The following is a 12,268-nucleotide window of genomic DNA, read 5'->3' on the forward strand; positions in this document are numbered from 1 at the left end:
AGATTGAGAGTGGGAAAGATGTTAACTTCACCTCCATCATAGAAAACTTTCAAAAACTAGCCTTTGGCATCCAGACCATCCTTGAGAATCCGCCGACCTTGTTGAAATACAATGAAGAGTGGTTCCAAAGCATCTTTCAACGGACTGAATATCTTCTTGTGACCACACTCACATCATTCAATGAGACCAGATTCCTGTAAGAAGAAAAAAGAAATCAGGGGGGTGTTTCACAAAGATTTAAGTATGACTTAGAGTCGCACGTAAATACCGAGTTGCGCGCAGTATAAAAGGCATGACAGCATTGGTCAGATCATGCCAAGCGGACGTGCACTACTTCGTATTGATCAATAAGATTGCGCGTTGCATATCATGTACGTGTCGACATTTAATTGCGACCTAAGTCATACTTAAATCTTTGTGAAACACCCCCATATCAATGATAGTAATATTATTAAGCAACAGTAATGATGATTAAAATAATAGTAATCATGGTAATAATAACAACAGTTATAATGATAATAGTGATAGTGATATCAATGTTATCCACTTGGTAAAGTATTGTGGTAGCGAGGCCGCCATTTCATTACACAAGCGAATAAAGTCATGGGTAGCCATACAGAGTAACTATAAAAAAAAATAGTTATGAATGCAGATTTCATTTGGTACTTCGGGTTACCCATTTTTGCATCAAATGACAATGAACCGTCTCTCTCTTCTGTCGTATAAAATATGATACAATATTTATATAATATTGACTGGCCTTGAGGGGAACATCAAATATGTCGCCCGCAACAGAATCATATTGGCCTGAGTCTTTAGACAAAGGCAGTATGGTTCTTTTAAGGGCAATATATTTGATGTTTCTGAAAGAAAAGCAAGACAATATTATTATTTTTACCTACATCTGTATAATGTGTAAATTAAGCAATTATTTAGAACAACTTATATGCATGTTTGCTTGTAACTACTTCTGATATAAGGTTATTCACAAACTTGGCGAAAAAGTAATCCTTGTGAAGCAATTGTGACACAATTGTTACTGCGCAGTCATGCATCATGCATGGTGTGCACATACTGTGCATAAAATATTAAAGGGGAATGAAATCTTTGGAAGAAGTAAGCTTGTATCGAAACAGAAAAATCAAAGAATAAGAACAGAGAAAGTTAAAAATATCTGACAAATAATGAGAAAGTTATGAGCAGTTGAATATTGCAATCACTAAATAATGCTATGGAGATCTTCCCATTGGCAATGCGACAAGGATGTGTGATGTCACATGTGAACAACTTTCCCTTTGATGGATTATAAAATTCCCTTAAAATGTCTTTTTTTGCTTTTTTTATGGTGATACAAACTCTTTATCCATGATGAATTCTTTAAAAATCTGTATTACATGCCCTCCTAGAGAAAGAACACATGATCTACTGATAGATGTGGTAAAAGAGGTAATTTAAGTGAAATATATACTGAAGTAATGGGGAGAGTTGTTCACATGTGACATCACACATCTTTGTCGCATTGACAATTTGAGGATCTCTATAGCATTACTGATCGCAATATTCAAATGCTCATAACTTTCTCATTATTTGTCCGATTTTTCTCAAACTTTCGCTGATCTCTTTCTTTGATTTTTCTGTTTTCACCCAAGCTATCTTCTTCCAAAGGTTTTATTTTGTCCTTTAAGTAAAGTTTATTTTTCTTTTTCTATCCCATACAGCATGAGTGTGGGTAACCTGCCCATGTTGATCAATCAGGTCTGGAATGAGATTGCAACATCGGATCCATCTCTCCTGATACAGGCCAGGTTGAATGATTACATCACACAGGTGCTTCTTGATATGCTCCAGATGTTTCAAGGTGCGTATTAAAACCAAATTAATGATATTCTGCTTTTCTTTAGCTCCTCATACGTCAGGGATTGGTCTTTCAAAGAGTTGCGATTGAGCCAAGAATTCAGAACTATGGAAAGCCAGCAATGTCATCATCTAAAATAACAGTCAAAAATTGAATCATCTACTGGAATTTGTTGAAAATTGAAAGTATTAACTTACAATTCTCTGTCGTCGCGACGTTTCACCAACCGCTGTTGGCTTCATCAGGCGAATGAACGCCAATCACGTCTTTCCAAGTGACTCCGCGCCAGAGTCAGTCGACCGTAGTGTCACTTGGTTCCCCAGGGGCGGAAGTTAATCCCGTGAGAGACGGCTTTGAACTTCCCGTAGGAAGTTCAACAAATTCCAGTAGATGATTCAGTTTTTGACTGTTATTTCAAGATTACTGGATGAATCATAATATTCATGGATTCATCATCTAAAATGTTCGAAATGTTCAAATTTGTTTTTGATATGATGTATACTCATAAATTCATTTTGTCTGATAATTCAGTGTGGGGTAATCCTACTCGCGGATAAAAGGACAATAATGTAAATTTTTGGTAGGCATACTTCTGACATTATTTAATTTCCATGCAGTTGATGCTGATTGGATAAATCACGACTTTTGTATGATGGGACTAAGACATCCTAAGTGTTTTGCAGATAGGTTATGAGTAGAAGTAACAGCATTCATTTGATGTACAGTGTTGCTGTTACATAAATGTATTACTATTTTATTTCATATCATGTATTTATAGGTGGCACCTACACACTCCCGAGGCTGGATGAATTGTTTGGAGATACTTTGTATGTGAGAGAACTGCTCAGTCATAGCAACATCGCCCCTGAGATCATTGACACTTTCATGACCCTAGTTGTAGACCAACAGAAGGTGAAGTATCAAAATACTGTATCATTAAAAAACTGTAATGATGAAAGTTTTATACTCTACATGTATATATACTTGAAATGGTATGGTGACTCCTGAAGGATCTTGGCAAGACAGTTTTTTATTTGCTAGTTTAACACCAAGCTGGTGTACAACCAATTACACAGTAAACATTAATGACCTTATAGATGACAGAAATTACCCTTGGGTATTTTTTATCAAAGTGGAGGAGGACAGGGATTTGAACTTACAACTTTACAATTACAAGTCCAGTGCTCTAACCTCTAGACCACACAACCTGTATATGTAATATTTGATACTGAGATATATTTTCATGAAGTGCTTTGAATTATTTTTCTTAAATGCAAGGGGTTTTGAGTGGAATGTTTCCCCCCTCACTGTTTTTGCAATCATTGTAGAAATCAGAAAAAGGTTGTACCACATGATTTTGAGTATTTCCATTCAAGTATGGACAACTTAAAGACTGAAATTAAATTTAATATCTTGCCATGCTTCCACATTTTTTTTGGTAAGATTTTGAGTGTGATTTTATTATAAGAAATTTATCACATTTTTAAGCAATGGTTTTCTTGGAATTCTTAGAAGAATGCATATTCAACCATGCAGTAATGTTTAATCATCATGATCATCATTAGCAAATTATTAGGAACTACTAGTTTCCTGTGCTTATGTTTCAATATGTGTACCTGATAACCTCACTTGTGTGTTTATCAGTTTGTGTTTATCTTTGTGAAGCTGTGTGAGTAGGGGAAATTTTCATCATTCCTCTAGATTATCATAATCATCATCATCATTATATCAGCAAGTTACTACCTTCTAATATTCTCTTCTTGTGCTTATATTTCAGCTAATATACTTGATAAACACACCTAATGTCTTTGTGGAACTATGTGAGTCGGGGCAATTCTCGACATTCTTCATGCTTCCTCCAGACTCGCCCACTGACATCACGCAGGTAGAAGAGGCATTCTGCACAACTAATCTTACCTTGGTCCTCGCTGAGCTAGATCAGAAGTTCAAATTCTCTGACATTGCCATACAGGTGTGAAACACTAGGAATTTTATTTCATTAGTTTGACCTAAATTGATGTGATCTGATTTTGGTATTTGTCTAAAATTGACTTTTGTGGTACTTTTATGTTTCATTTGATTCGATTTATGTTGTTTTCTTTTTCTCATTTCTGTTTAGTTTTGCTTGGTACATTTGATTTTCAATTTAATTGTCTTTGGACTAATTTAGTATCATTTGATTTGAATTGATTTGTTTCTTTTTAATTTTGTTTTGTGGTGTGTTGAATATGATTTTGTTTTGTTTGATATGAGTTTTATTTTTGGTTGGTTGTTATATTTGATTTGTTACACGTTGAAAAACATTTGATCAGATGTGATTTATTTGGTTTAATGTATTGACCCCCACTGTCTGACCAATACTGTAGAAATTTTCGAAATAACGATTCATCCACTGTTTCTCCAGAGATTGAAGAAATAATTACTGCATTCACATAAAAATTATAACAACTGAATTTCATTTTATTTAATTCATATTATATGAACATAGGTCCTAAATCTGTTTTGGCATGGATGATATGGAATCAAAACTGACTTTTAAGTCCCTTTATATTTAGATTTTATAATTTACTGGAGCATTTAGTTGATTGGGTGCCTGATAATATTTCCTATATAATATCTCCTTTCAAGTATAGAATAAGCTAAAAATATCAGGATACATGGTCTTGTATGTACTCGCTGCATTCTGATATTTTGTCACTGAATTGAATAGATAATGTACAAAGGCATTACCTAGGGAGGGCACTAAAATTAAAACAAAATCCATTCAAAATTTAATGAAAATTAACAGATATATAAAAAAAGAGTCAATGGAAACCACACTTATATACATGTAAGCCCTGAATGTTAGATGATAATCACATTACATTATTATGCCTTTACCAAAGGTTTGGACCTGCTTTAAATCCTCACGTAATAATTTTGATTAATATCAATCTCTTCACTTATTCATTAAATGAAGATTGAGCGAATCATATCTGGCGATCCCACCCTCCCACCGTTCAACCAGACCGCTGCCTCCATACGCATGATGGAATTCTCTAACTTGATTGGAGCCCTTGTCATGAACCCACCGAATGTAGCCGTTGACCCCATCTGGTGGGAGGATGTCTATAATAGGTCGGAGGTCATCGTGAATCAGTGGCTACAGAGGCTGACCGAGCAGGCCCTGAATGGTAGCAGCATACCTGGACTTGACATGTGAGTAATGCATTCTATGTAACTCTATGACTTCTATGATAATAAAGTGTAAGATATCAACTCTTTTCGCCCATGCATAATCCCTCCTGCAATGTTAATTGAAGGATGCAACCTCAATAGGGGTTTTGCATAGACTGTGCTTATTCAACTCACAATAAGTATTGTCTGGTTTATAATAAAGAAAAAACGTTGTGATAGCACTTTGCTATGTGGTGCACACATGGAAATATACATGTATATCAAAGGAAATATACTAAATTCATTGGAATTTGAATAATTTGCAAATAACACAGTTCCATTGGCATTGCCTTGATGAAATACTTCATCGGCTAAGATTTTTTGTACTACAATTAAAAGACCTTTCAATGAAAAGATTTGGAATATAGATTAAAAGCACAGAAAAGTGATCACATTTTATGCAATGTGATGAAGATGTATTTCATCTGCTATTCAATGTACAAGTGATGACATTCAAACATTGTTCGTCATTGCATGCACTAGGACAAGATTTTACACTTGAAAAACGCTGTTAAAATTTTTTTAGCACGTTGTTTAATGCCGTCACTCTAACAAATATTTGAACAAGATGTTGTCAGAGTGACAGGCTTAAACAACTTGTTTGTACTCTGCTCCTTTATTATTGTATTATTATTATGTTTGCAGGGTTCTTCTTCAGCTGGAGATATTAAACATTCCTGGTTTCAATGTGTCTATGCTAGAGGGATGGTTACAGCAGGTCCAATTGATGGAGTATATAAATGGTGTTGTTGCTGATTTATTGGAAAACAACAATGGTAAGTACATGTGCATGCATGTGAAAGGATGTAAAATTGTTTATCTTGTCTGCTTACCTCCCTTTTAGGTCCCTGTATGGAGCTAACATAGACATGTATATATAAATTCAGAAGTTGATAGGGTAAATAATGTATAGTTAAACATTCTGTTCTGATCGAAACAAGTCATGCTCAAGACAAGATAATAATAATATAATTGGTGAATTTCTATATGGCCTGATACTACTGTTTAAGCGTATTGTAATACATGCATGTATGTGCTAAGGTATGAGATGATGAACTGTGACTTGAAATCATGAAAGCAGCATCCCCCAAGATAAAATAAACTAATGATGCTGATGAACAATGTGTTCTTGATCTTTATCTACTTTCCAGTCTTCTTGACTTGTTTTTAAATTCTTGACTTTTCTTCCTTCTGTCTCTTCTGCTCATGAATGATATATTTGTGCATGACATGAATGATATATTGGTGCTCTTCATGCACAAATATATCATTATATCGTTATTCAATCATATTTTGTCTCTACAACTCACAGGTACAGACTTTGCCATTCCTACGTTCAGTGAACTGTTTCCGGACCCTACAATCCTTGTGGACTTGTTGACTGATCTACAAGTTTCTGAGGAGGTCATCGATGCTTTCTTAGGTTTGGCTGTTCAGGCAGATAAGGTATATATATATGTATATCTATAAGGCAGATGCATGTATGAACCTACAGTCTCATTAGCACAAGTCCTCAGCAACTCAAATCTTGCCAAGTTCTGACTCATAATAATATACAAATAATGCATGTTTATGAGGTGAAAGATGGAATGATCCATTCGACAAGGCGTAGAAGAGTTGAATGAATCCTTCATTTAATCTAAGACGAATGAAAAACATTCCTTATTTGGTTTATATGACACCTAAAAATAGATCCTTGTCATTCGAAATTTATGAATTTTGGATGCAAAATATGCTTGCAGTGTGAGCTTGGTCTGTTGATTGTCGCGTACATATCATGCGCACTGCAAACACAAGTGTTTTTACTGGTGGTGCCTGGAGTCTATAGGTGCACACGTGCAATAGACAAAATCGTATGGATCGAAAATTGTACAATGAATGGATCCAAAATTGCACGGTTGATGACGTCATCGTAAATGGGCTAATTGATCGACATCAAACAACCAATCAAATTATGAGATCTATCAAGGCGTCATATAATGCAACATTCTGATCAGCATACTCTTGTAACATGCTAATCTACTACTCAGTGCTTCCATGCCACAATAAATATGTTACCGAGTAGCTAGATAAGTCCTTTCCTCTCGCAAAACATTTAGTTTCTCTAAATATAAAGGGTTATGCACAACTCTCTATTAATGATTGTTATAAGAAAAGATTTTAAGACTAAATATAACACACAATGATCAGTTCGCTCTATCTTCAATACTCTATCATTTACTTCATGGCCCTGTAATATTCAAGATGAAGCACATGAAATTTAACTTTGATTTCCATTTCATTTTATGTGGGGGCGTCGTTGTCTAGTGGTTGCGACTCTCACCTTTCAATCATATGGACGTGGGTTCGAATACCAGCTATGGCATGTTTTCCTTCAGCAAGAAATTCACGCACATTGTGCTGCATTCAACCCAGGTGAGGTGAATGGGTACCCAGCAGGATTAATTACTTGAATGCATGAAGCGACTTTAGCAGCTGAAGCCGGGGTAATATATAGTGTGCCATTGAATAGGCAGCTACATGTAGATGATCAGCGCCTCATACATTGTAAATGCTATGATTATTATTACTATATTTACTTCATTTTAATCCGTAGTGGACGCAGGTGTGGATGAACCCTGATCCTCTCCAAGCAGTGTGTAATTCCAATCTCTTCCAAGAGACCTTCAACCAGGCACTCAATTCCTCTGTTGACGTCGGGACCATCCAGATGATACTCTGCTCCCTCAACCTGACAAGTGTCGATGCTCTCTTGAACGATATCTTCCAAGCAAACAGTATGATCGTTCAGGTGAGTGCAGATCATGGGTGTGTTTCATGAATATTTTTGTCAGTCATTTTTCACTGAGAAATGTTATAAGCTACTGGAATCCTTCCATCTGATTGGCTGAGAGCTGATTAGTTAGGGAAATATTACTAACTTAACCCTAAATAGACTAGGCTATTTTGACGCCTAAAAAGACTGGGGGGGCTGAGATTCAGCCCCCCTTATGATCTCGGCCATCGATCGTATGATCGCAACGAAAATTGGCACGCGCGTTACCCATGGCATAATCTCCAAGATCCGATCAACCGCAACTATTATGCATGTTTGTTCAAAATATTTTCTAATTATGATGTATGTTCATGCATTCATTGTTTTATTGAAAATTCAGTGTGCTTTGTTTACAAAGGACATTTTACAAAGGACATTTCCTGTAGAAAAAAATAATGACACTGATGGATTTCCATAGACTTACGAGTTAGGTCTTTGTAAGACGGGGACCAGATATTTTGTATAATGTATATGATAGGTTGTGTTATAGACATTAAGATGAGATTTTCTGGGAATGACCAAGAGTCCCTAAATGCGGGAGACTCATGCACAATGCACTAGACTTGGCTTATCTTAATGCAGGACTCTCATGCCTAATGCTTGTGACTTTATAAAAAAAATGTAAACTTCTATCCATGTCCTTTTATCTTTAAAGATCTCACTCTTGATTTACAACGACCCCAACCTGGATTGGCAAGAAGCGTGGAATACGAGTGTGCGATTTAATCAAATGTTCAATGAGTTATTCCGGAATCCCCCTGTGACAGAAGAAGACATTAAGCAGTGAGTATGCAAATCCTTTTATCATCATCTGCCACTCAAATCATTTAGGGGAGAGCGGGGATAATCCACCCCATGATTTTCCACTTTGCTGTGATGAGATCTAGGTTTTGTTGATGATGTAAGTTAACCAGCCCAAAGGTAGCAACATACCTTGGCAAAAGGTCATCCGCTCGGAATTCCAGAAAATTATGGCACCTCATCCATTTCGAGACAATTTTGTTAATTTTAACTTTTCAAATTTTTTGTATTTTTTATAGACACTCATGAATGCAGTTATAAAAAGTTAAAAAGATGTGATATTTGCTTTGTTACTGAAATAAGCCTTTGATACTTCAAAATATGTTGTACATTTTGCAAAAAAACATGAGAAAAGAAAATGGCTGCCTGGGGGGTAGTTCGCTCCTTTTGCGATGGGGCAGGTCCGCCTCACTTTTATCTTCATGTAGACCCATAGGCCTACAAAAATATCTTTAAAAACACTGTTATCATTATCAACATATTAATATCACCATTATTATGACAATTATTGTTTTTGTATCTTCATAATCATCGTATCTGTCTTAATTATGACATTCATCACATCATCATCATCATCACCATCATCATCATCATCAGTATCATCCTCCTTATGAACACCATTAGAGAGGGAAATAATTAAACATCACATAGAGTATCAATTTTTTTTTAACAGTCAGAGGAGATTGAATCCAGAAAACAATTCTTTGATTCATAAGAATAGAATGTTGTAAATACAAAGATTGATTTGTCACCTTTAATTGTCTAAAAAAAACAATATATGTTTTGAAATGATCACGCTTTTCTTTATATTTTGCATCATAGGGTTGCTCTTAGCCTTTTTGCTGAATTGGAGAGTATGCTTAGGATGTATGACGTTTGGGACAACGCTGAACATTTCCTGAAATATGTTGAATTATATCTCCAAGTCGTAGAACATCACCTTGGACTCTCCAGTAAGTCAATTTGTTTTTTGTTTTAATCTACTTCCAACAGGAACTGGGTTAATTTTGTAAAGTGATATAAATGATCAAATACTACCTTTTTGAATGTCATTGTTATGAAATGAATGGAATGGGACTACAAATATAAATGAATGAAAAAAAGATTGTCTCACTTTTCTCAGCATTTATGCGACAATATATATTTTGTCTGGGTAATGTGAATGCCATCAGAAATGCTGCAATGCACAATCTGTTCTGTCCATTAATGAGATATTTCCGATGTCTATTTGTCTTTTCAGTTAATTTTACAAAGGATTTATTTGACCCAGCTGTGCCACTGGATAGATTGGTTCGTTATGTTGGAATGACCCCTGATGAAATACGTACCGCGCTACTGGGAGATATTACAGATATATTCTTGGTATGTATGTAGGCCGACTAAACGTGGAGTGAAAAATATAAGAATGTACAGTGCCATATTGATCTGCTTTTACATTCATTTGATAATCAGTGGTTGGTTCAGAATTTTGAAAAAGAGGGGATGCAATGAGCACAGTTAAAAGCAGATACGAACCAATAGCGCCAGCTCAAGTCCTCAACTACTCATACCTGGCCAGTTTCCTGACCCATAATGCTAGTCTAATCTAGTAATATAGATTGATAACATGCTAATTAAGTAATAATACATTTATACCGCAATAATCATGTTAACCAAGTAGCAAAACAATTACTTTTCTTCTCAAAACATTTTAGTATCTCTTTCCAAATACAATTACATTACAATTTATTCTCTGTAGTATTACATGTAGTAGATATCTGAAAACGTATATTTTTTCAGACTCTGTTTTTATGACACACAGTCAATGAGAGACCACACCTAGTTCACTCTTCCTTGAAAAACCGATTATATTGATAAGATATGTTTAATTGGTGATTTGTAAAATAGAGATGCAGTGAGGGTAGAAGTAATTGTAGAAAAAATAGTAGGCCTATAACAGTACTTAATAATAATAATCCGCTTATATATAGCGCTTAATACATCTGAACGACGTGTCTAAGCGCTTCACAGATATATTATTACCCCGGTCATCGGATTCAATCAGTCATTCCCGCACACAATGTGTGCACATCCTCCACTCCCTGGGGAGTATTCCAGTCAGTCGCCGGTGAGGCGCACACAGTACTGGACAAGCTACAATGACTTTCACATCCTACCGGGTACCCATTTAGCACCTGGGTCGAGAGTGGCAAAGTGTGGATTAATGCCTTGGCAAAGTGTGTGGATTAATGCCTTGCCAAAGGATGCCAGACCGCGGTGTGATTCGAACACACGACCCTCTGTTTACAAGGCGAGAGTCAGAACCACTACACCACGGCTCCTCCACTTGTAATCCTTGAAGTAATATTCATAGATATTGTGTAATTTCAGCTGCAACATTACGAGCGGTAGTACTGTAGTAATGTAGCATTATTCTTAGAAGCTGTGTACTGTATTCATTTAGAAATATTAGAATCAGTGACCAAAGAGGAACTATGAATAAATGACTTTCTATAGTTCCTTAAAAAGGAAATAATTCTTGGCATTTCTTTTCAATGTAGCTTGCTGACTTGTACTATCTTGAAGGGAACTGGAACTACCTGTATTATTGTGATGACAAAGAGAAGTTTGAGTCCATCTATAATACCACCAATGATGGCTTCCTTGACCTGTTTGCTGTGAGAGAGGTCTTCTGTTCAGTGAACATCTCAGAGTTCTTTGAGACAGCCAAGAATATCTATGGCATCGATTTCATGCGACTGACTGAACTTGTAAGTGGTAAAGTTTGGTCACAACCCCTTTGAGACAATGGATTATTTGAAGCCTTTTTTTAAATCAGGTTTTATTCCTTGAATTGACAACATTTGATTAAAGGGGAAGTTCACCTGACGAAAAGTTTGTTGGAAAAATAGCAGAAAAGATAATTAAAAATTTTAGTATAGGTTTGAGGAGAATCTATTACAGATGAAGAAAGTTATTAGAATTTCAAGGTTTTTTTTATATCTGATGTCATAAATGAGTAGCCGCCCCATATGTTATGTAATATAAAATGCATAAATTTCATTTTTTAATGGTTCGTGTTGACTTATTTTTTATTTTTGTTTAAGGAGCGGGTGTGAAATAATTTGTGTATTGATATACTGAAGGTACAATTAATACCATTTTCAATTTTCATAGAAATGACATATCATTGATCATTGCGATATGTAGGAAAGTTGCTCACATGTGACTTCAAAAATCAAATGATTTAAATTCTAATAACTTTTTACTCTTTGATGCATTTTCTTCAAACCTTCGCAAATTTATAAGGTTTTTTAGCTATTTTTAAAATAAACTTTTTGTCTGGGTGAACTTCGCCTTTAAGTGAATATCTGTCACTCTGCATTGCTCCTGCTAAAACCTTCTTTTAGATATGAAGTTATAGTGTGGATGTCATTCAAATTTCTTGACAGTTTACCAGATGAAAATGTCATCTTTTTGGTCTGAATGTTTCCCATGTACATATGCTGGTATTATTGTGAAGCTTTGTGCCGTGTTATATTGTATATAGTTATACCTGAACATAAATGAAATGTTGCTAGCAAAATTTTTTCAATTGCTGT

The 12,268-nt window shown here is 35.4% G+C and overlaps 1 protein-coding gene across 1 annotated transcript in view; it reads left to right on the forward strand.

Annotated features, from left to right (window-relative positions):
• Window positions 1-12,268, forward strand: part of LOC121431427 — a 140,732-nt gene that overhangs the window by 56,073 nt on the left and 72,391 nt on the right. Inside the window, exons 41-52 of the mRNA XM_041628996.1 lie at window positions 3-196; window positions 1,719-1,858; window positions 2,634-2,767; window positions 3,633-3,827; window positions 4,815-5,053; window positions 5,717-5,847; window positions 6,384-6,517; window positions 7,668-7,862; window positions 8,542-8,669; window positions 9,510-9,640; window positions 9,928-10,049; window positions 11,228-11,437. Of these exons, the coding sequence (XP_041484930.1) occupies window positions 3-196; window positions 1,719-1,858; window positions 2,634-2,767; window positions 3,633-3,827; window positions 4,815-5,053; window positions 5,717-5,847; window positions 6,384-6,517; window positions 7,668-7,862; window positions 8,542-8,669; window positions 9,510-9,640; window positions 9,928-10,049; window positions 11,228-11,437 (1,953 nt within the window). The remainder of the gene's footprint in view (window positions 1-2; window positions 197-1,718; window positions 1,859-2,633; window positions 2,768-3,632; window positions 3,828-4,814; window positions 5,054-5,716; window positions 5,848-6,383; window positions 6,518-7,667; window positions 7,863-8,541; window positions 8,670-9,509; window positions 9,641-9,927; window positions 10,050-11,227; window positions 11,438-12,268) is intronic.

The sequence above is a fragment of the Lytechinus variegatus genome, chromosome 17 (genome assembly GCF_018143015.1).
Source record: "Lytechinus variegatus isolate NC3 chromosome 17, Lvar_3.0, whole genome shotgun sequence".
NCBI classification, from domain to species: Eukaryota; Metazoa; Echinodermata; class Echinoidea; order Temnopleuroida; family Toxopneustidae; genus Lytechinus; species Lytechinus variegatus.